The sequence below is a fragment of the Lynx canadensis genome, chromosome D4 (genome assembly GCF_007474595.2).
Source record: "Lynx canadensis isolate LIC74 chromosome D4, mLynCan4.pri.v2, whole genome shotgun sequence".
Taxonomy (NCBI): domain Eukaryota; kingdom Metazoa; phylum Chordata; class Mammalia; order Carnivora; family Felidae; genus Lynx; species Lynx canadensis.
In genome coordinates, this window is record NC_044315.2 from 73325347 (window position 1) to 73350169 (window position 24823).

General features: G+C 47.8%; 1 protein-coding gene across 1 annotated transcript; it reads left to right on the top strand.

Moving 5' to 3' along the window:
* The first annotated feature begins 4216 nt into the window (after positions 1-4216).
* On the top strand, positions 4217-24270 carry BSPRY (B-box and SPRY domain containing). Its single transcript, XM_030292837.1, has 6 exons — positions 4217-4393; positions 8471-8569; positions 14579-14809; positions 15935-15960; positions 21543-21667; positions 22909-24270. The coding sequence occupies exons 1-6, from the start codon at positions 4217-4219 to the stop codon at positions 23433-23435; spliced, it is 1185 nt and encodes a 394-aa protein (XP_030148697.1). The 3' UTR covers positions 23436-24270.
* The last annotated feature ends 553 nt before the right edge of the window (positions 24271-24823 follow it).

Sequence of the window (24823 nt, forward strand, 5' to 3'; positions counted from 1 at the left end):
GAAGAGAGAGAGGGAGAGAGAGAATCCCAAGCAGGCTCTGTGCTGTCAGCACAGAACCCGATGCAGGGCTCGAACCCACAGACTGAGATCATTACCTGAGCGAAAGTCGGATTCTCAACCGACTGAGCCACCCAGGTGCCTATATATATGTATGTATGTATACATATATATATATATGTATGTATATATATGTGTATGTATGTATATATATAAGAGTATATATACATTTTTTAAGTTTATTTTGAGAGAGAGAGACAGAAAGAGTGAGTATGTGGGCAAGCATGAGTGGAGGGGCAGAGAGAGAGAGAGAGAGAGAGAGAGAAGGAGAGAGAATCCCAAGCAGCCTCTCTACTGTCAGTGCAAAGCCTGATGTGGGGCTCTATTCCAAGAACCATGGGATCATGACCTGAGCCAAAGTCGAGAGTTTGGATGCTTAACCAACTAGCCACCCAGGCAACCCCAGATAATCCCAATTTTATAAAAATAAATATGCTCTGTGCGGCAACCAGATTGGGTGGAGGCTGGCGGCTTGGGTGGTGAAAGAATTCACCTAAAGCAAAACAAAGGAGATAGAAGTTTATTGAATACACCACAAGAGAGCAAGCAGGGAGGACAGCAAAAGAGAGACTGTCTACCAGGAGGCAGCGGTGGGGGGCTACAGTTAAGCGCTGAATGAGGTACAGGAATGCATGGAATTTTCCTTTTATGGTAAGTGTACCTGGTTCTAAGTAGCCTATTGGTAAGTTTGGGCCTGTGGATGATATTATGAGGTGGGTCGCTTAGTGAACCTGTTTGCATTCAGCCTGGGGATCACTGGGGCCCTTTCACCTTAGTCAGGTTTTTATTGCTCAAGGCTGTTGCCTAAAAGCGGCCTCTCCATGTTCCCACCTATGTCATATGGTAGGGGCTAAAGGATATTCTATCGTATGTGAGGATGTAAATATACAGCACCTTTTCAGAATGTAAATTGTGTGTGGTTCTTTGGTGAGGGGGGAGCAGAGTTCCTGGCATAAAAAGAAATTTTGCTCTTGCTGGTTCCTCTGCCTGGAAAGCTCCTTCCCCAGATTTTCTCACGGTTTGCTTGCTGTCTTTTTCCAGTCACCGTGCTTCTGCTCCAAAAGACCTCCTCCATCATCCTTTTCTAGATCAGCCCTCCCTCAAGCCCTGTTTCTATGTGCTTGAGTACATTTCATATAGCTCTTCTCACTTACCAACATTATTTACATGTCCTTTTATTTTGTTTGTTCAGGAGAGTAGACTTTGTTCTTCTTTAAGGTTGTATTCTCAGCGTCTTAAATACGGCCCAGCATATAGGTAGGTGCTCAATAAATCTGCTGAATGACTAAAATGTAACAAAAGTGTCCATTCTTCTCTGTCCCCAGCTCAGGGTGTTCTGCCTAAGCAAGCCCTAAAGTTCAAGTACAGCCCTCCTCACTCCCACCAAAGCTCCAGAGGTCATTTGAGAGCAGCAGTGCCAAACTTTTTGACCCTGATTCTCAATAAGAAATACATTCGGGAGTGCCTGGCTGGCTCAGTCAGGAGAGGGTGTGGCTTTTGATCTCAGGGTCATGAGTTTGAGCCCCATGTTAGGCACAAGGATTACTCAAAGATAAAATCTTAAAAAAAATCAAATACATTCAGTCCCCAGTGCTCACACATGTACATGAATACGTAACTGAAATAAAGAACCTGTACTAGGAGCAATTTTTCTTAAGTTAATTTATTTGAGGAGAGAGAGACAGAGTGCAACTGGGGGAGAGGCAGAGAATCCCAAGCAGGCTCTGCACTGTTAGTGCAGAACCCGAGGAGGGGCTCCAGCTCACAGACCACAAGATCATGACCTGAGCCAAAGTTGAACGCTCAACCAACTGAGCCACCCAGGCGCCCTGTAGGAGCAATAATTTCTTTTTTCTTCCTTTTCTTCCTTTCTTTCTTTTTTCTTCCTCTCTTCCTTTCCTCCTTCCTTCCTTCCTTCATTCCTTCCTCCCTACCTTTCTTTCTTTCTTTCTCTTTCTTTTGGAGATGCTGGTCTCCGAAAGGTCACCATTGCCCTGGGGCAGTGTTTATATCCGTGGTCAGAGATCATTTGTATTTTAGTTTCAGGGCAACTGCTACAGTTGCAGATTCCTGGCTCCACCCCAGATCTAGTGAACCAGAATTTTATGGGAAAGTGTGAATGCTTAACCACCCTCTCCCCCAACCACCTCAGGTAATTCCGAAGAATAAAGCTTGAGAGCCACACTTGGGAATTTACGAGTATCCTGAGGCCTTGTGTGGGGACTTGGGTCAAGCACCAGCACAGGAAGGGAAGGGGCTGATTCTTCAGTTCCAGTCCAACTCAGCCCCTGAGTTGATCCCAACTCTATAAAAGTAAATCCATTCCCACCCAAGCCCCTTGCAATTCCTAGTCCTCTGCCTGAAGTAGTTCTGGCAATGTTGCTGCTGCTTCCCTGACTCCGGCCCTCCCAGGGCCACCGACTGCTCCCCAGGACCACACCCAGTGAACAGGCCTTACTTTTCCCAAGGACCTTAACCCCTACTGCCTCTGGCATCCACAGTCTCCTTTCCTTCACACAAAATCACTTCTGTTTTCTTTGTTTCATTGTAAAGTTTAATAGCCCTCTCCACCCCCACCCCTTAGAACAAAAAAATTCTAACCCCAATCTCTAGTTATGGGGCCCATTTCCAGCCCCACCCCTGGAAGAGGGTAAATGCTATGATGAAGGCTTCACCCTCCCACTAGAAACGACTTAAAAAAAATTTTTTTTTAACATTTATTTAGTTTTGAGAGACAAAGCACGAGCGGGGGAGGGGCAAAGAAAGAGGGAGACACAGAATCCAAAGCTGGCTCCAGGGTCCCGGCTGTCAGCACAGAGCCAGGCAACCCCGAGATCATGACCTGAGCTGAAGCTGGAGCTCAACCGACTGAGCCACCCGGGGCCCCTAGACATGACTTTTGATGCCAGGAGTGCTGCTTTCCCCTTGCAAAGTACCTCACACAATTTACATTCTGAAGGCCTGCTACAACTGTATTTACAGATCCTCACATACACAATAAAACATTTTTTAGCCTCTAGTGTATAGCATACTCCCAACACCCAAGCTCGGCACTTTGCATACAAGATCTCATTTAATTCTGGAAGCAGCCCTCAGAGATAGTTACTATTATCACTCCCCTTTAAAAAATGTTTGGGGCATCTGGGTGGCTCAGTCCCTTAAGCGTCTGACTTGGGCTCTGGTTTGAGAGTTTGAGCCCGCCCTCCTTGGGTTTTGTGCTGACAGCTCGGATCCTGGGCCTGCTTGGGATTCTGTGTCCCCACTCTCTGTGCCCCTCCCCTGCTTGCACTCTGCTCCTCTCTCTCTCTCTCTCTCTCTCAAATACAAAAACATTAAAAATTTTAAAATAAAAAAAAGATTTGGTTGTAAATACTTTGGGGGAATCAGCCTAATACAGATGTTTCTCATTGGACCTTAATATGCAGTTAAAAAATCATTAATCCTATTAGCCACAAATCAAACTGCCTGAATTCCAATCTCATTGCTACCAATTAGTAACTGTGACTCCTTGTAAGTTACTTAACCTCCCTAAAAACGGGGACCATCGTAATACTTTCCTTGTACTATTAACAGACGCTTAGCAATTGCAGCCGCAGTCTGTGCTCCAGATCTTATTTAATCATTAAATGCTCAGCACAAATCTGTGAGGCAGGTGCGGACGCTCTCCCCATGTTACAGCCGAGGCCATCGAGGCGCTGTCTGGGAGCAGATAAATGGGATTTGAGCCCAGGTAGCCTACCACCAGAACCTAGCTTCTAGCTACTTGTCTCAAGTTGCCTCTCAAAAAGGGCTGCTGTATTACATGATAAAACGCTTATGAAGCGCTTAGCAAAAGTCTGGCACTTAAATGCTCAATTAAGTTTCCTACGGTCACATTAATGTTTGGTGTTTTATGTTTGTTACAAAACTAACACGTATACAAACGCGATTTAATTCAGCAAAAAAATCACGAAGACAGCCGAAGCGGTTGGACCCTGGGCGGGGGTCGGGGCTGGGGCGCGGACGCCTGGCGGCAGTCCACCGGCCGCCAGGGTAGGCCGGCAGGAAGCTGGGCGGCCGGCGCTCGGGGACACCCGTCGGGGGCCGGGGGCGGGGTCAGGGAGGCCCCGCCCAGCAGCCACCTGCGACAGGTGGAGCGCGCGGCGCCAGGCGCTCGGCCATGTCTGCGGAGAGCTCGGGGCCGGAGCCGGGGCCGCTGTGCCCCGAGCACGGCCAGGCTCTGAGCTGGTTCTGCTGCTCCGAGCGACGGCCCGTGTGCGCCGCCTGCACCGGGCTGGGCGGCCGCTGCCGGGGGCACCGCGTCCGCCGGGCCGAGGAGCGCGCGGAAGAGCTGCGGGTGAGCGGGCGGGGGCGCCGGAAGGCGGGGGGCGCCGGAGGGGAGGGGCGCCCGGATGGCGCGCCGTGAGGGGTTTGGCGGAGACCCGGCTGCCGGTCCAGGAGTCCAGGCTCGGCCGTGTCACTGCTGTGGAACGAGGCGGTAAGGGTGTGGCCTCTGGAGTCACGGGAGACGTGAGTTCGAATCCCGCCTCCCGCCCTCCCTTGGAATCTCGTCTCTGAGCCTCAGTGTCCTCACGTGTAGTCTGAGGGCGCAGTTTTGGGGGTTGTTGTGTGATAGACCTAAAGTAATGGGTGAAATGCTCTTTAGCCTACTACAGAGTGGTAGGTCCAGCTGCCCCCTCCTCCTCCGTTGCTGTTTTGGGGGGGGAGAGCCGGGCCTGGCGTTGGGCAGTATGCGGTTCCACTGCTCCAGTTGCCCGGGACAGCGTGTGACCCATCCCCCGCCCTGGTGGAAGCTGACCTGAGATAAAACCCGGCTGTCCTATCCCCTCAGCCCCTGGGCTCAAAGCCCCTCCCCTCGTCCACTCTTCAGGCTTCCTGGTGAGGTGATTTCTTGTCCCTTTCGGGGTTGGCCTTGACTGCACTCCAAGCTGCTTTCACCTGGGTAAAACGGAGGTGGGCGGGTTGGATCTTAGAAGGTTCCTGTTGGGGCGCCTGGGTGGCTCAGTCGGTTGGGCGTTCGACTTCAGCTCAGGTCATGATCTCTCACAGCTCGTGAGTTGGAGCCCTGCATCGGGCTCTGTGCTGACAGCTCGGAGCCTGGATCCTGCTTCAGATTCTGTGTCTCCCTTTCTCTCTGCCCCACTCCCACTCACGCTCTGTCTCTTTCTCTCAAAAATAAATAAACGCTAAAAAATAAAAAAAATAAAAAATTAAAAGGTTCCTGTTGGACCTCTTAATCTAGAGTTTCTCCCGACCTTCACTCCAGTTTACCCCCCAGGCTGGTCACCTTCATCACCACCCCCCCTTCCCCACCCATCTGCTGAGAATCAGGAGCCCAAGTCACCCTGGGTTTTCCTCCCTCCTTCCGCCCTAGCTGTCACCCCTGGGGATTTCCTTGCCGTTCCATTAAGTGGCTTGATTTCCCCACCCTCACCCAGGTTCTGCCCATCTGTGAGGCCCTGAGGGCTCTCCCTGGGGACTCAGACTGGGGTGTAATAAACACACCCAACTGGCCTAGAGGGATTCACTTATTCAGTGACCCCTGAAAGCTCCTGGTTGGTCCTACCTGTCACCACTATCCATCCTCAATAAGTGGTGATGAAAATCAACTTGGGTAATGTGGTATAATAAACTTGCATAATGGATAGAAACTTTATGAGTACCAAAGCACTTAAATATCCATCATCTCACTCCATCCAGACCAAGCTTTTGAAGTGGTATCCTATCTACATTTTACAGATGAGGAAACTGAGGCCCAGAACAGGGCAGTAACTCCTCCAAGGTTCCTCATATTCAGGAGCTGGACCAAGGGAGTCATTGACTAGGCCAGAGAAAATTACCTCTTTGCTTCTGTTGAGACAGGAAGTGATGCTAATGGGTGTGAGATTTTAATAAAACCCTTTTTAAAAAGTTGCCATCAGAGCTGAATCTGAGTGGTAGAAGGGGATGAAGGCTGAGCAAGGGTGGCAGGCCTGGTGCTTGTTTCGAAATGAAGTCAGCCTTCTCTGAACCCCCCTGAAGCCCTAAGCACATTCTTCTCCTCTGCCTGGAGGGAGGTGTTTCTTGCCCTTTCTCCAGTTTTGAGCATATTATGGCGTTTGCACGCTCTTTCTGCTGTCCTTCTAGCCAGCAAAGACATTTTGCCTCAGGGCAAGATGGTCACTGAACTGGGCACCTGCTCAACTTCTCTCCTCCCTTCTGGATTCTTGTCCTGCAGCTTTTTGGAAGCTAGTCTCAATTTCTTTGGCCCTGTGGTGTGCAGTGATCACAGCTTCCTCCCAGCCAGCCCAGTATTTGTGTGTGTGTGTGTGTGTGTGTGTGTGTGTGTGTGTGTTTCGTTTGTTTGTTCGTTTGTTTGTTTGTTTTCACTTAGTATTTGGACCAGCAAAGTATAAGACTAATTCCTGATTGTGGGGCTGGGGGAAGGCCTTGCAAGGGCTGCCTAGAAGAGGAGCTGAGTTGCCTTTTGACAGATGGAACTGGGGCAAAGCTCCATCGGGAAGTAGTGGAGGAGCTGTTGGCTAGGAAGGAGTTCAAGTTCCTGGAGAAATGGAGTGGAAAAGCAGGGCCTGGCCGTATCTTCTTGGACAAGTCACTTCTATGGGCTTCAGCTTCCTCATTTCTAACAACTCTCCCCTGCTCTCCTGGGGGATGCTCCCAGCTTTGGGGGATGGGAGCCGCTGAACTTGGTGGGGTCAAAGAAGTGGATGTTCATTCATTCAACAAATATTTATTCGGGGCCTCTTATGTGTAGGAGGAACTTTCTTCTAGGTAGTGGGCCATAGACAACAAGTCAATGTCATGGTGCTCATGTTCCAGTGGTGGGGGGAAAAATACAAAAAAGTAAACAAACACATAATATGCAGGCAGAGAGTGATAAATCCAAGGGAGATATATAAGCAGAGTAAGGGAATGGTGTGTGGGGGTGGCCGGAGAGGGCTTGAGAAGGGGTGACCCTGAATGGAGTGGGGGAGGGGACTTGTAGATAGGTGTATATAGGGTACAGTGACTACTGGACGCAGGAGGAGCCACAGGTGCAAAGACACTGTTGTCAGGACAAGTTTTGGTGTGTTTATGGAACAGGAAGAAGGCCGGCGTGGAGAGTGCCAGGAGGTGACACTGGAACAACAGGCAGAGTCACATCAGACAGGGCCTTGTTGGCTAAAGTGAGAAGCTTGATCTCACTGTGAGGATGCTGGAAAGCCATTGGAGGGTTTTGAACAGGGACATGACCTGACCTAATTTCCTCACACAAGATGGCAGTGGCTAACTGTGGGGGCCAAGCCCAGTAAGGAAGCTCTGATAGCAGCTTTTATGACAGATAATGATGATCTGGGTAGAATAGCAAGAGTGGAGGTGACCAGAAGTGGCCAGAGGGGAGAGAGAGACAGACAGACAGACAGACAGACAGACACTTTGGAGCCGGGGCTGATAGGATTCGCTGAGGGATTGAATACATGCAGGGTTGGAGAGTAACTCCTGGGGTTTGGTTAGGGTAATGAGGTTTTGTTGTTTCACCAACGGGGATAATTTAGGGAAAGGCCGTTTGAGAAGCCATGTTCTTCCACTCAGTTGTGGAGAATTGGGGAGCTCGGTTAGAAGGAGCATTGAGTGAGGGGCGCCTGGGTGGCTCAGTCGGTTAAGCCTCCGACTTTGGCTCAGGTCATGATCTCACAGTTTGTGATGTCGAGTCCCATGTTGGGCTCCGTGCTGACAGCTCAGAGCCTGGAGCCTGCTTCAGATTCGGCGCCTCCCTCTCTCTCTGCCCCTCCCCTGCTCGCTCTCTCTCTCTCTCTCTCTCTCAAAATAAATCAACATTAAGAAAAAAAAGGAGCATTGAGTGTATGCAGGAAAGTGACTGTAATGTTGAACCACGGTTTCAGAATAAGGAGAGAATCACCAAAAAAGTGGGTGATGAACACTGAAAGTGGTAAGACTGATATACTGGCGGCTCCCGCTAAGCTGAAGAAAGAATTGTTGGACTGGAGAATCTAGAGTTAGTGATGGAAGTGGTGGAAAGGGTGTGGGCCTTTTTTTTTTTTAAGTTTATTTATTTTGAGAGAGAGAGATAGCAGGTAAGCAGGGCAGGGGCAGAGAGAGAATCCCAAGCAGGCTCCGCACTGTCATCACAGAGCCCTATGTGGGGCTTGAACTCATGAACCACGAGATCATGACCTGAGCTGAAATCCAAAATCGAGAGTCAGACCCTTAACCAACTGAGCCACCCAGGTGCCCCAGAGGGTGGAACTATTGAAATGAAGATTTTGCAGGTGCTATATTTTTTAGTACTAATGAGGTCTGGGATATGACGGTGGGTGTGAGTGGCTGAGGTGGGGTAAAAGGGGAAAATCACTGGGAGAGAGTGAATGGATCCACGAGGATCAAGATGCCATGGGTGTCATTTGTATTGCAGAACAAGATTGTGGACCAGTGTGAGAGGCTGCAGTTTCAGAGTGCCAGCATCACCAAGTATGTGGCTGAGGTCCTGCCAGGAAAGAACCAGGGAGCAGTGGTAGGTAGTTATCTTTCCCCTCTACTCTGGACCCCTCCTAGGATAAGACTCCAGCCTTAGGGGCATGGACTAGCCTAGGATCCCTTCCCAACCTCACAGACTCAAACTGTGCGACTAGCAAAACTGGATGCCCAGGAAGGACGGTTTCCCATCTCTCTGAGCCTTGGTTTTTGCCATCTGGGCAGAGAGGACTATTCCCAGTACCACACTGGGGCAAATACTGCTGGAAAATGACTTTCTTGGGGTAAAGGATCAGGAAGGGTAGCATTCTTCCACCATCTAAGTATTTCGTGGTCAGCCCCTGATTTACAAAATAACTTCAGGACTTTTACACTGAGTATTCTTGATGACGGCCTTACGCAGTAGGTGGCAGTAACATCCCTGTTTACAGATGGGGAAATGGGCCACATAGAGGTTAAGTGACTTGCCCAAGATCCACAGCCTCCTGCCAGAGTCAGTTCCAGGGTCTGGATCTTCGGACTCCCAGGCCAGTGCTCCTTCTGCTACCCCCACTGCGGATCCTTTATTCCGTTGCCCCATTGCCACTGCTGCATCTTCACTCTCAAGTATGTCCCCCACAGGTAGGGGCTATGAATTCTTTTGCACATCCCCTCCCCTCCCCAACATGTACATGGAGCAGGCTTGACACTGTCTTAGTCAAGGTTCTTTTGATTGTGTAGAAGGAAACCCAGTTGAACTAGTATGAGCAAAACTATTCTGTGTCCATTTTTGCTTCTCTTAGCATGATGGTTTCTTTCTTTTTCTCGATCCTTTTTTTTTCTCGTTTTCTTTTTTAACATTAAAAATGTTTTTTTTTACTTTAGTGAGAGAGAGAGAGAGGGAGAGGGAGGGAGTGCAGGCCAGGGAGAGGGGCAGAAAGAGAGAGAGAGAGAGAACGAACCTTAAGCAGGCTCCACCTCAGCATGGAGCCCGATGTGGGACTCCATCCCAGGACCCTGGGATCATGATGTGAGCCGAGTCAGATGCTCAACCAACTGAGCCATCCAGGAGCCCCTTAATTTCTTGCCTTAACTGCACTGGCTAGGACCTGAGTACAGTGTAGCAGATGCTGACTTCAAGGGGTATACTCATCACATTTCATCATCTATGTATTTATTTAACAAATCTATTGAGTACCCACCACATGCCAAGGGCTGTTGTTCTGTGTGCTAGAGATTCCACAGTGAACAATAAAAACATGTGAAAAATCCTGTTTCTGTGAAACTTACATTTTAGTCAGGGGGGAAGGATAATAACAATAAATACATGCTATGTCAAAAGTTGAAAGGGGCTACGGAGAAATATAATATGGGAGGAAGGATGTTCCTTGTTGAGAACGGGGGTTGCAGTTATAGATGCTGTGATCAGGAATGACCCAATTAAGTATTGATATTGTATTGATACAAAGTTTACAGAATGGACCATATATCTGGGGGAAGAGTTCTAGAAAGAGGGAATGGCAAGTGCAAAAGCCCTAAGGTGGGAGCGTATCTGGCACATTGGAGGAGTAGCAAGGAGGCCTGAGAGGTTGAAGCAGAGTAAACAGGGGAGAAGGCAATAGGAGGTGAAGTCAGAGAGGCAGGGAGTGGGGGGGGGGGAGGTGGATAGCATCCAGAGGGGCTTTGCCCTTTTGTTTGGGTAAGGTGGGAAGTCACTAGAAATTTCTGAGCACAGTAGGATGACATGACTTAAGATTAAAAAGGAGCACTCTGGCTGCTGTGTTGAGAAGGGACCATAGGCAGCAAAGGTAAAAGCAGGGAGACTGAGCAGGAAGCTGGTACAGGAATCCAGGTGAAAGTCAAGAGTCGTGTGGACATGAGTGATGGTGAGGAGTGTCTGGATTCTATGTGTATTCTCAAGGGGGAAACAGCGAGATTTGCTGATGGAGTGGATGCAGGCAAGAAAGGGAGAGGAGGGGCAGGATAACTCTTAACTTTTTTTTTTCCTTAAATTTTTTTACTTGAGAGCTGGGAGGATGGGGCAGCCATTTACCATGGGGGAGAGTTACCCAGAGGTAAGAGCATGGGCATTCATCCATAGAAATGGAAGGCAGAGTATATGGACACAGGTGCAGGTAGATGGGTAGCCTGACCCAGGGCTCGATCCCACGAACCTTGAGATCATGACCTGAGCCAAGATCAAGAGTTGGACACTCAGCCGACTGAGTCACCCAGGCACCTCCTTAAAGTTTTCATTTAAATTCTTGTTTGTGTGTATTTAGTTCTATGCAGTTTTATCACATGTATAGATTCATGTGACCTTTCCCACAACCAAGATACAGAATGGTTCCATCATAAGGATCCCCTGTGTTACCCTTTTATCACCAAACCCCCTCCCCTCCATCCCCTGTATCATTGTTGTACAAAATTCTGAGTTTGGATTGCTAATCTTAGTTTGGGTTTTTAAAAAGGATTTTTGTATCTATACTCAGGAATGAGATTAATTTATGAATTTCATTTCTTACAGTCCTTTCCATATTTTGGTGTCAAGGTTATATAAACTCTATCCGATGAGTTGGGAAACAGAACTCTATTTTCACTGGAGGAATTTGTGTTAAGATTGGAATCATTGTGCTTTGAATATTTGGTGACACCCCCTGTAAAACTATCCGGGCTTGGTGTTATTTTTGTAGGTAGGTTTTTTGGTTTTTTTTAATGAATTCTTTTTTGTTGTTGTTTTTTTGTTTATTTATTTTTGAGAGAGAGACAGAGTGTGAGCAGGAGAGGGGCAGAGAGAGAGGGAGATGCAGAATCCAAAGCAGGCTCCAGGCTCCGACCTGTCAGCACAGAGCCCGACGTGGGGCTTGGACCCACAAACCGTGAGATCATGACCTGAGCCGAAGTCTGACGCTTAACTGACTGAGCCACCCAGGCGCCCCTTTCCTCTTATCTTTCAAATTTTTTTCTTTCTAATTTTTTAAAAATATATTCCATTGTTTTATAACTCCCTTAGCTGAACACAGTCTATACATTTTAGTCTGACTTCTTTCTCAAGGTCAGCATTTAGGCCAAATATTTCCTTCTAAGTATTGCTAGAGGTACCTCTCACAAATTTGATGCAAATTTTCATTCAGTTATAAGTTGTTGGGTTTTTTTTCTTTTTACAGTTTATTTATTTACTTAGAGAGATAGCATGAGCAGGAGAGGGGTAGACAGAGGGGGAGAGAGAGAACCCAAGTAGGCTCCGCACGGTCAGCACAGAGCTGGATGCTGTGCTCCATCCCATGAACTGTGAGATCAGGACCGGAGCTGAAGTCAGATGCTTAACCCACTGAGCCACCAGGTGCCCCTTTCCCACTAATTTCTAACTTAACTGCATTATAGTCTGCATATCAGTTGTTTGAAATTTGTTGAGACTTGCTTTATACCCTAAAACATGGTCACTTTAGGTAAATGTTTCTCTGTACTTAACAATATTTTTTTCTGCTAGGTTTACTGACTGCTGACAGGGGCATTTATAGTTTCACATCATGCTGTGGACTTGTCTATTTTTCCTAATAATTCTGTCCATATTTTGGTTTTCTTTCCTTTTATTTCAACTTCTCTATGTACTTACATTTTAGGCGTATCTTATTATTTTATTTAAAGAAAAAAATTTTTTAATGTTTGTTTACTTTTGAGATAGACACAGAGTGTGAGTGGGGGAGGGGCAGGGAGAGAGGGAGACCCAGAATCCGAAACGGGCTCCAGACTCAGCTGTCAGCACAGAGCCCGACGTGGGATTTTAACTCACTGACCGCGAGATCATGACCTGAGCCAAAGTCGGACGCTTAACCGACTGAGCCACCCAGATGCCCCTTAGGTGTGTCTTATAACTGGGTTTTGTTTCCTTTTTTAAAAAATCCAATCTGAAAAAAAAAATTCAATCTGATAATCTCTGCCTTTTACCTAGGGAGTTTAAACAGTCTATCACTATTGTGGTTGCTGATACACTTGGATTTATAGCTATCATTTTATGTTTTCTGTATAGTAGAAACATATAGGAGTTTCTATGCTTTTTCTTCCTTTCTTGTCTTTTGGGTTAATCAACCCCTCCTCTGTCTTTGTCCCTATATTCTTGGGGTGCCTGGGTGAATCAGTTGGTTGAGCGTCTGCTCAGGTCATGATCTCATGAGCTCACTGTTTATGAGTTTGAGCCCCACATTGGGATCTGCGTTGACAACCTGGAGCCTGCTTTGGATCCTCTGTCTCCCTTTTCTTTCTCCCCCTCCCCCGTGTGTTCTGTCTGCCTCTCTCTCTCTCTCTCTCTCTCTCTCTCTCTCTCTCTCTCTCTTTCTCTCTCTCTCTCAAAAATAAACGTATAAAAAAAGTTATACATTCTACTTATGGTCTATTTTTGGTACCATTAAGATTTTAACACAAATATTTAATGTTTCAAATGACTCAACCTGAGTAATACAAGTACCATAAGAATGCTTTAACCTAGTAACCCCTCTGGTCTTACATGTTGTCCAATATTTTAGTTAAAGTACATCTTTTAATAAATTCTCCCATTCATAAGAAATATTCCATTTCTGATTAGAGATGTCTTTATCGGGACATGTTAAGTTGAAAGGAGTGTAAAATTTTAAAATAAATCACAAGCTGCATTCAGGGCAGTTGAGTCTCTGCTCTCAATTACTCTGCTTTTCAGTTTCCTTTCTACTTTTGGACCCCAGGGGATTTCCTTTATTTAGCTGCCAGAGCACCTTCACTTTTAAAAGGATGCTTTGGACTATTTTCCCAGCATTTCTGTGTTTGGTTTTAGGACGGTGTTTAGTTTATTCTGGCATATCTTTGGAAAGGGAAGTTTTTTTTCTCTGCTATCCTTTTCTGGGAAAGAGTGAAGAAATGTATCGAAATTGATTACGGTCTTCTAGTCGGAGAATATCTGATGCATCTCGGGCGAGGGTCTGTTCTTGAACCTGATCGCATACATAGAACAAACACTGAGTACAGACACCCACCGCTGTGGGCAAGGCAGCAAGGTGGGATAGAGAGAACAACAGCTCATGTTATCACTTATGTGCCAGGCTTTGTTCTATTAACTTTGTATGTAGTAACTCATTTAATCCTCACAATAACCTTATGAGGTAGGTACTATTATTCTACTCGTTTAACAGATTAGAAAGCTGAGGCACAGGGAAGACAGGTAACTAACATGCTCAACTATTCCACAGGTGGTAAGTGGATGGGCTAAGATTTAAATCTAGGCACGGTGTCTAAAGCCTGATTTCCTAAGTACTTGTGTTATGTAGTCTCAGGGAACACTGAAATTGGAGTCCAAACTCCTGGGTTCACTTAGGCCATTCATTCTCTTCCTCTTCATTGGGCAAACTGTGGGTCTCCGTTTCTTCTGTAAAGCAAGGACCATTATCTCCTGCACTTGGCCTGTGAGTGCTACGAAGATATGTTTGACTTAGTCAGGAAAACTTTCCCCTCAGTCATTCAGTAAATATTTGAGTACTTACTGTGTGCCAGACACTGTGCTAATTACTAGGAGTCACGTCAACGTCACTGGAGAATTGATTTCGTGCCTCCTGTGTGACAGATAAGAATTCTACCAAGGAAGCCATGGGAGTGGACAGATTTAGGAAGTAATGAGCTTTTTTCACTCAGACAGAGTCAGAATATCAACTGGACTTCTGTTGGTATGGATCCTGTTGATGGGGATGACTTTGTAGGCCTTCTGCTGGCAGTTCTACAGTTCTCTGACCTTGGTCCCTTGGCCTTGGTATTGTCAGCTGGGAGATAATGGGTTCTAGTTGACCTCTAGACCATGCCCAGCTCTTCGATTCTGCGATCCTGCCTCTGTGAGATGTGACCTGGATGTCTGGATCTCACATTTCTTTACCCTAAACCAGATTTGGGAACTCTTAAGGCTGAGATGGCTTAAACACAGTTTCTTCCATTACCGTGCCCGTGGCGGACATTGCAAATCAATCCCAGCATTCCTAAACACTGAGCCCAAGTCCTCTTCATCTTGACTGGGCTTTGCCAGGACCCGATTCCTTGTCTTATCCCTCATCAGAGCACGGCCAGCGCGGCACGGGAACTGGTCATCCAGAGGCTGGGTCTGGTGAGGAGTCTGTGCGAGAGTGAGGAGCAGCGGTTGCTGGAACGGGTACACGGCGAAGAGGAGCGGGCCCACCAGAGTATCCTGACACAGCGAGTACACTGGACTGAGGCACTGCAGAAGCTCGACACCATCCGGACCAGCCTGGTGGACATGCTCACCCACCTGGATGACCTCCAGTTGATTGTAAGTCAGGCAGGGGTGAGGACACAACCAGTGAATCAAATACCCCCAAAGTTTAAAACATCGAGAATGTTTATGAGGTAGGAGCTGGGTAGATAAGGATACTTTGGAGCAGGGATGAAGCAAGGGAATAAAATTATATGGATTTTTTTTTTTTTTTTTTTTTTTTTTTTTTTTTTGTACCTGACAGCTATTCTTTCAATAGTGAGCAAGTATTTACTGAGTATCTGCTATGTGCCATTGTGCCACAGGGTGGAGTTATAGGATACAGCTGTTAGTACCACCCCACAGCTTTAAGAAATACACAAACTGACAACTAGGATAATGGAGGGTTATGGCCCATAATAGAGGACCTCACAGTCCAGGCTTGGGGGTGGCAGTGGTCAGGGTGGGCTTCCTGGATGGAGTAACTCAGAAGCCGGAGCCTGAGAGATAAGAGGAGCAGCTACGTTAAAGGAAATGGAGAGGAAGAGAGGGTTCACAAATGTGTAGGGGGAGGGAACTGACAAGACGTCCTTAATCTGACCACCCAGAAACTACTATGGTTAATATTTTGGTACATATCCTTGCAAAATACTTTATATAGATATGCAGATACTTGCTGTTTTAATGGGCTGGTTTGACATCGGAGTAAACATGCCACAAAGAGAAATGAGGGTGTGGAACAACTGAGCTGTTCTTCATTGCGGTTCAAGTAGGGCAGTTTGTGGAATGCCCTAGATTGTGCATTCATTTAGCCACACAGCTTTCAGGGACACAGTACATTCTGTCCCAAACACAGGGACAGTCACATTAGAGGATTCAGTAAGAGTGCCAGCCATCTAGGAGCTGACAGTCTTGGTGGGGGTGAAATGTTAGTAAATATGTGAGTGTCCTCAAGTGTTACTTAGGGAAACTGGGGATGCCATGGGGCACAGCAGACAGTGATTCATTCTGAGTGCACGATGGGAAGGTGCGCAGAGAAGAACCCAGATAGCTTTGTTTTGGGTCTTCAAGCAGGAATAGCATTCTTGTCCTAGGGTCTGTCCACATGGCACATGTCCTCCATATGCCAGTTGAGTACGTTCAAGTCTTGACTACCTGCTGACATCCTGGTTCCAAGCCTGACTCTGTTTTCTTTTCTCACAGCAGAAGGAACAGGAGATTTTTGAAAGGTGAGTATGGCCCCGTAATTTGCTTGGGCAGTCACGGAAACCGTTGCATTCAGGCCCTGCTGCTCTTGGGAGAAAGCCCAAGGCGTGCAGCTGAGTGGCTTCCCTGGAGTCATGCTCCGCGGATAGGAGTCTTCCTGCCCCTAACTTGGAGAACTGCTTTAGATCCATGTGGAAGGGTAGTGAAATAAATACTTATTAATCAGAGGTTGGCCATGGGCTTTCTTAAATGTTATCCTATGAAAAAAAATACCCAGGGGTGCCTGCGTGGCTCAGTCGATTAATCATCCGACTCCTGATCTCAGCTCAGGTCTTGTGCTCAGGGTTGTGAGTTCAAGCCCTATGTTGGGCTCCATGTGGGGTGTGAAGCCTACGTTAAAAAAAAAAAAAATCCAGTTACCCTGTTGGAGTGTTTTACATCCCCCATCTACAGATGAAAATACTGATGTTCCAAGATGGGCAGGGACTTGCCTAAGCCCCAGAGTTGGGGCATGGACCGATATCCGACACCTGTCCCACCGCTGTCTTCCCTGCCTCACTCTCCCCTTCTCTGACAAAAGAATCTTTGAGGGGCATCTGGGTGGCTCAGCCAGTTAAGCATCTGACTCCTGATTTCGGCTCAGGTCATGATCTCACGGTTCTTGAGTTTGAGCCCCTCGTTGGGCTCTGCGCTGACAGCGTGGAGCCTACTTAGGATTCTCTCTCTTTCCGTCTCTTTCTGCTCCTTCCCTGCATCTTCTCTCTCTCTCCCCCCCCCCTCCTTTCCTCTCTCTCTTTCTCTCAAATAAATAAACTTTAAAAAAAAAGAATCTTTGAAACTTAAGTCTGTATTACCACTCAAAATTTGCATTTTAATTAAGCAGTTATAAAAGCATTTCACCGAGTTCTTCCTAGGTCCTGAAAAGCTGAGAGCCAAGAGCCTGAGGAAGTAGCCAAGAAGATGTAATTTTCCAGGCAAAGAAATTAAATTCTTGGGGCGCCTAACTGGCTCAGTGGGAGGAGCATGTGATTCAGTCTCGGGGTTGTGAGTTTGAGCCCCACATGGGGTGTAGGGATTACTTAAATAAAACTTTAAAAAAAAAAAAAAAGGCTAAGGAACAATTCCAGATTAAAAGAGACCAGATGGATCAAGAAACAAACAAAAACCCACACCAAACACTTTTAAGAACTTCTGTGGCACAAGTGGCCACGTTTCTATGCACTGGATGTCAGATATAATAGTAGTATGTCAACGTTAAATTTCTGAACTTAATAGGGTTTCTGTAGTTGTGTAAGAGACTGTCTTTGTTCTTGAGAAAAAGATGCTGAAGTATTGAGACATGAACGGTCTCACTTTCTGCAACTTATTCTCAAATAGGTCAGAAAAAAAATAAGTGTCATATATTCACTCATTAAATAGATAGGAAGAGAATGAGCAACAGACCAAGAAAGAGAGCAGATTTTTTAAAAAGAAAAAAAAAATTCTTACGTCTTCGGTGAGAGATTGCAGAGCTGTACTTGAGGAGCATAGCAGGGGAGGGCAGGGGGGCGTGCAGAGGGTTTGAAGCAGACTGCTGACAGCAGAGAGCCCGATGCAGGGCTCAAACTCATGAACTGTGAGATCACGACTTGAGCCAAAGTTGGATGCTTAACTGACCGAGCCACCTAGGTGCCCCCATTCTTATACATTTTTATATTTACAAAAATTTTTAATGTTTATTTATTATTTAGAGAGAGAGAAAGAGAGACAGAGTGTGAGTGGGGAGGGGCAGAGAGAGAGGGAGACAAAATCCGAAGCAGGCTCCAGGCTTTGAGCTGTTAGCAGAGAGCTTGAACTCACGAACCACAAGATCATGACCTGAGCCGAAGTTGGACACTTAACCGACTGAGCCACCCAGGTGCCCCTATTTTTATATTTAAATTTCAGCAGTAATACATGTGCATGAGAGAAAGACAAAACATGCCACCAATATAAAAACATGTAAAATTTCAAATGTCTCAGGGCACCTGGCTGGTTGAGATGGTAGAGTATGTGACTCTTTATCTCAGGGTCATGAGTTTGAGCCTCATGTTGGTCATAGAGATTACTTAAAAAAGTTGAAACATTGTAAGTGTCTCCATCACCCCTTCCCAATCCTGTTCCCTGGAGGTGATCAGTTTTAACAGCCAGATGTGTGTGTCTTGTGGACTTTCCTATGTAGATAGAATCCTAGGGGTGGTTACCACTCAAAAAAAATTTTTTAAGTTTATTTATTTTGTGAAAGGAAGTGGGGGGAGAGGCAGAGAGAGGGAGAGACAGAATCCCAAGCGGGCTCCGTGCCCTCAGCACAGAGCCCGACACGGGGCTCGAACTCACGAACTGTGAGATCATGACCTGAGCCGAGATCAAGTGTCAGACACTTAACCGACTGAGCCACCCAGACACCCCTAAAAAATTTTTTTTTTTTTACCAGTTTGGTTTGTTTTATACTTGCTGTTCTTGAACTTACCAGGTTCTTTTGGAATCTCTCCATATCAGTATGTATAGATGTATGTCACTCTTTGGAAAGTCTGTGAAGCGATGCCCCCAATTTTATTGTCTCCTTTAAAGGCTTAGCTTGTTCCTGCTTTTTCCCTCTTAGAATCATTCCACACGTCTGCTAGTCTTTCCTTTCTCCTTTACCTTCTTCATCTTCCTCTAAAACTGTCCTGTCTTTAATTTCAAGTTGCTCTGTGTTTTTGAAAAAAAAAACTGATCTTTGATTTTTTTGTTTTGAAATATTTCAAACATAGAGAAGAGTTGCAAAAATAGTACAACAAACTATCCCTAGAAAGCTCTATTGTTAACATTTTGCCACATCTGCTCTCTTTCTTGGTCTGTTGGTCATTCGCTTCCTATCTATTTAATGAGTGAATACTTAACACTTTTTCTTCTGACCTATCCGAGAGTAAGTTGTAGAAAGTGAGACCTTTTTCAGCATCCTCTCTCAAGAACAAAGACAATCTCGGGGCGCCTGGGTGGCACAGTCGGTTAAGCGTCCGACTTCAGCCAGGTCACGATCTCGCGGTCCGGGAGTTCGAGCCCCGCATCGGGCTCTGGGCTGATGGCTCAGAGCCTGGAGCCTGTTTCCGATTCTGTGTCTCCCTCTCTCTCTGCCTCTCCCCCGTTCATGCTCTGTCTCTCTCTGTCCCAAAAATAAATAAACGTTGAAAAAAAAAATTAAAAAAAAAAAAAAAAAGAACAAAGACAATCTCTTACACAACTACAGGAACCTTCAGAAAATTTAATGTCGACATAATACTATTATATCTGACATACAGTCCGTATTTAAATGTTGCCAGTTGTGGGGCGCCTGGGTGGCGCAGTCGGTTAAGCGTCCGACTTCAGCCGGGTCACGATCTCGCGGTCCGTGAGTTCGAGCCCCGCGTCGGGCTCTGGGCTGATGGCTCAGAGCCTGGAGCCTGTTTCCGATTCTGTGTCTCCCTCTCTCTCTCTGCCCCTCCCCCGTTCATGCTCTGTCTCTCTCTGTCCCAAAAATAAATAAACGTTGAAAAAAAAAAAAATTTAACAAAAAAAAAAAATAAATGTTGCCAGTTGTGCCACAAAAGTTCTTAAGTGTTTGGTATGGTTTTTGTTTCCTGAACCATCTGGTCTCTCTCTGTCTTTTTTTTAATGTTTTATTTATTTTTGAGAGAGAGAGAGAGAGAGAGAGAGAGAGAGACAGAGTGCAAGTGGGGGAGGGGCAGAGAGAGAGGGAGACACAGAATCCAAAGCAGGCTCCAGGCTCCCAGCTGTCAGCACAGAGCCCGACACTGGGCTCGAACTCATGAACCGTGAAATCATGACCTGAGCCGAAGTCAGACGCTAAACCGACTGAGCCCCCCCAAGCGCCCCCCCCCAATCTGGTCTCTTTTAATCTGGAATTGTTCCTTAGCCTTTGGTTTTTTGTTTTTTTTTTTTTAAGTTTTATTTATTTAAGTAATCTCTATACCCAACATGGGGCTCGAACTCACAACCCTGAGATCAAGAGTTGCATGTTCCTCTGACTAAGCTGGCCAGGCGCCCCTGTTCCTTAGCCTTTTAAAACAACAACAACAACAAAATACTTTTAAAGAGCCTAGAACAGTTTTATAGAATATCCCTCAGTTTTGATTTATCTGCTGGTGCCACATCCACGTCTGGGCTCGGCCCTGGCTGCCACAGCAACAGGTCCGGCCGCACAGACAGGCATTCGGATCCCAGCCCCACCGCACTCCCACTCCTTTGGGGTCACAGATTCCCCTTCTGAACCATGGGGTGCCGGACCAGCTGGTTGTCTAGACGCTAGTGTCTGCCACTGGCCCCAGCTTTGCCTTGGGTTAGCTCAGCGCTGCCAACACAGGCGCTCCTCTTTCCTCCCCGCCTGATGGCTGGGGCTTCTCCAGCCCCAACTTCAGCGCTTTGAGAAGATGGCAACAGACCCTCTCTTGTCCTGACCACAAAGGGCCTTTGTTACCACAGCCTGCTCTCAGCTTTCCTAGGGCTCTGTCCATCTTGCTCCTCCCAAGCCAGGACAGTCAGTGACAGTCTCGCAAAGAGCTTGCATCCCTAAGGAGACATGCCCCACCCTCTCTCCCTGCTCCTTCACTGTGGGCAGGGCCAGGAGATTTGGGGAAGAGTGCGTGCCCTCAGAACTGCTGCCTGATCTCAGGGTTGGGGGCGGTGGCAGAGCTCTTTCTCAGCACCCAGTTCAGGTGTCTGCAAAGCTCAGTGATGGACCCTCACTTTGTCCTACACCCCTTAATCACTTTCATTTTAGATCGAGGGGGAAATTATGTTGAGGGGTGCCTGGACTCCAGACTGGGTTTGTTCTATTTCTGCATGGAGGCAGCACTTGAACCCAGCTCCCCTTTTTAAGCGGAGTGCGTTCTCTGAATCTCTGTTCTTTCCTGTCAAATGGGATAACAACTACCTTCCAGGTTATAGCAAAGATTACGTGAGATTCTACAGAGAAAACCTGGATGCTTAATAAATGGTAATTCTGCCCTCCTAGGCATCTTCTGTTCCCATATTCCCTCCAGCCAAACCCAGTGCCCTTCTGAGCCAAGGAGAGGTAGCTATTGGGAGCAAAGCACCAGAACTTATTTATGGTTCGGGTGATAACTGATAGTCCCTTCTTGTGGGATCTCTCAAAGGTGTTTGCATTTTAAGAGCAGAGGAGCGGCTGTACCTTCTGACCAAACCAATAGGTTTTTCTGCAGTAGGTTTTGGAAGGAGGTGAGATTTTCTCTGCACAGGATGGGGGAGTGGAAAGACGGGTGTAAGAGGCTCAGGTCGCATCCCTGCTCTGCTGCTAACTTAGAGACATAGCAGGTTGCTTCCCCTGCAGAGCAGACAAACTCCCAAGTTCTACCACTGGCACCAAATATTTACTTCCCTGGAAATCATCTGCCTGGCTGGAATTAATGTTCCGTTTTGGGGGGGGGGGGCATACGGGGAAAACCCGTTTTTCTGTTTGGCTCAAACTTCCTTTGGGGGCTCCTGTGTGGGGCTGGCTGCCAATCTGGGGGTCACCCTCATGGGAAGAGGATTTTATTTATTTCTGTCTAGTTTTTTGTTTGTTTGTTTGTTTGTTTTCCTCCACAAGGACTGAGGAAGCAGAAGGCATTTTGGATCCCCAGGAGTCGGACAAGTTAAACTTTAATGAGAAGTGCATTCGGAGCTCACTACTTACCCAACTCTGGGTGACCGCGGTTCTCGGGTCCCTCTCAGGTTAGGAGCTGTTAGGGCCCAGCATCAGCTGAACACCTGGCTGGCTGGCTGGCTGACTGGCTGGGGGGTTGCTGCTGGGTCAGGCTGGGGACCAGAGCATCTGGCTCGGTAGCTAAGCACCGAGTGACGCTGGATGCAGCCTTGTTGGTGGAGCCAAGGTTCTGGACGGGCTTGGGGCAGCTGGGCCAGGTCCTTTCCGTTTCCAGACTAAACTGCTCTGTTGGGCCTAAGTGATATCTTGTTCCCAGAAATCACATCTATGTCCTGCCCTAGTGGGACAGCTCAGTATTCTTAATTGGAACCTTAGTTTCTCTTTAAAAAGAGATCACTGATGGCCAACTGGAAAGCATCTGGAGCGAGAACGGCACTGCCTGGATTCACCTCACTTGTTCACTTAAACGCTGCTGACTCAGGCAGACCGTGGCCTGGCCTTGTGCCGTATGCTAAGGCCTCAGATGTGAATGCCACACGGTCTTTCCCTGCAGGAATTCCCTCCTAGTGCCAAAGTTCTCAAAGCAGAATCCCCCAAGCTAGATGGAAGCTTCTGTGTTCCTAGTTGTCGTGTTTGCACGATTCACAGAGAGGTTTGGTTAACGGATTGAATTTTTCCTCAATTTTAGCCCTCCTCCCCCAAGGGTTAGCCTAAAATTTTTAGTACAAGCTATAGCTTGTCTTCTGTAGATGCTGGTATCAGAGAGTGCCCAATTTGCCAGCAGTCCCATTTAGTTAGTTGTTGGAAAAGTGCGTATCTGATGCTTCCTGGCTCCCAGGGGTCATTCCCCCAGGACAGGTCTGATCTGGAGGCCACAGATAGGCCCAGCTGGAATCACTGCAGTCGATGTTGATGCTAGATGTAGGAACAAAATCTTCATTTTGCCCTGCTCCCAACTAGGTGTGTGACTTTGGGCAACTTGCTTCTCCTCTCCTCTCTGGGCCTTATTTCTAGTTTACAGATGAGGATCCTGGACTAATAGTAACTACTGTTATCATGGCCACAATTTATTGAGCACCTATTAATACTGGGCACTTTGTAGGTATCATCTCATTTAGTCCTCATGTCCACCCTGTGGTAAGTCCTATTTATCCCCATTTTACAGATGAGGGAACTGAGGCTCAGAGAGAGTAAATGGCTTGCCTGAGGTAACACTGCCACTGGGTGGTGAGGGAGCCCTTTGCTGCCTGGCAGGACCAGGTTAGGGCTGAGGTTGGCCTTGGGCAACTCTGAGAATTGTTTCTGGCAGGCACAGAGGACGTGCGTATTGATGAGAGGACCGTCAGCCCCTTCCTGCAATTGTCAGACGATCGAAGGACCCTGACCTTCAATGCCAAGAAGTCCAAGGCCTGTGCAGATGGCCCGGAGCGCTTTGACCACTGGCCCAATGCCCTGGCCACCACCTCCTTCCAGGCTGGGCTGCACACCTGGATGGTGAACGTCCAGAACAGTTGTGCCTATAAGGTGGGTGTGGCCTTAGGCCAGCTGCCCCGAAAGGGCTCTGGCAATGACTCCCGGCTGGGCCACAACGCCTTCTCCTGGGTCTTCTCCCGCTATGACCAGGAGTTTCGTTTCTCGCACGCTGGGCAGCACGAGTCCCTGGCACTGCTGCGTTGCCCCGCCCAGCTGGGCGTGCTATTGGACTTGCAGGCACAGGAACTGCTGTTCTACGAGCCGGCCTCGGGTACGGTGCTCCACACCCACCACACACCCTTTTCTGGGCCCCTCTTCCCGGTCTTTGCCGTGGCCGACCAGACCATTTCCATCATCCGCTGACCTTTGGCCACGGGGAGCCCAGGCCTCCTCCCTACTACGCCTCCAGGCCATGTTCCTGCCCAGTGTCCTTTTCCCAAATGTTGCCCTGAAGGGACAGCTTTAGGAGGGGTAGGGATCCATTTCAGATCTGGGTACAGCTGTTAAGTGCGAGGTATCTACAGTAGGCCTGCTACTCCCTGGCCTTAGTCTCCCAAATCCACCATACATCAGCTCCTCCGAGGGTGTCTCGTTCACCACTTTATCTCTGGCATCCGGCATGGTGGCTGGTGCCTAGTGATTGTGCAATAAATATTTGGCGAATGTATGGACGGATGGAAAGGTGCCTGGGTGTATGTGGTAGACTCTTCTGGGAAAGCACAGCCTTCCAGCCCTCTGCCCCCAGCTTGGAGCATGTCCTGTGGCTGAAACTCTTTCATCCCTCAGTTTGGTGCTTCTCAGTCCTTTTCCTGACAAGGCACAGAGAGAACATCTTTTTCTAGCACACGAGGACAACCTGAAAGGGATCCCAAACTCCTGCTAGGCTGCTCTTGGCCACAGGGGGGCGCTGTGTCCCACCAGGTCCAGCCTGATGGTTCAGAAGACTGAAGGGATCCTACCTACAGGTAACTCGACCGCAGCACATCCATTGGCAGCTCTGCCTCAGACTTGGCAGCTGAGCTCGGCTGTGCCCACCTGTGGTCACAGGGACGAACTTTTCCCCCACCAAACCCCCCCCTCCCTGCCCAACATAATGTGGAGACCTGGGGTAAGGGCTTCAAGTCCTAGAGAGAGCTGAGGGAGTAAGAGGGCCAGCCTTACCGAACACGTATGTTATTAAAGGTTTTGCAAGATTGAAGTTTCTTCCATGTTCTTTGCTGGTAATTGGGCAAATCTCCCAAGTGCCAGCTCACGTCTTAAGAGGTGCACTTGCTAGGAAATCAAGGTCTTCCTCACCCGCGTCCGCATTCCCAGCTCAGCACACACAGCCAAAAGAGCCCTGAGACGGTTTCGTGCCCTGCATGGCTGGCACCGAGGGCAAGTCCCTTCCTGTTCTCTGAGGTCATATTAGACCAGTGGTCCTCACAGTGGTTTTATCTGGGAACACGGTTCAAAGGCAATCTTACCTACAACTTCAGGCCCCTGGGCTCAAAGATGGGGGCCAGAGCCCTCTCCACTCTTAAGTTTGTAGAGCCTGATGCAGGGCTCTAACTCACAAACTGCGAGATCATGACCTGAGCCAAAGACACTTAACTGACCTGAGCTACCCACGCGCCCCTAAGACATGGAATCTTTAAAACCTAGCTAGCTTACGTCCGTCCTTCAGTCTCCAACGACTCCCCCTGTTTCCTACAGTCCTGTCACCTCAAGCTCCAGTCCCTGTTCCCTGTGCTGTCCTCCCCCCGCCCCCA

Excerpts from the sequence above, each read along its gene's own strand:
- BSPRY (XM_030292837.1), top strand. The coding sequence starts at position 4,217 with ATGTCTGCGGAGAGCTCGGGGCCGGAGCCGGGGCCGCTGTGCCCCGAG. Across the intron at positions 4,394-8,470 it reads AGCGCGCGGAAGAGCTGCGG|AACAAGATTGTGGACCAGTG; the intron begins GTGAGCGGGCGG and ends TTTGTATTGCAG. Across the intron at positions 8,570-14,578 it reads GAAAGAACCAGGGAGCAGTG|AGCACGGCCAGCGCGGCACG; the intron begins GTAGGTAGTTAT and ends ATCCCTCATCAG.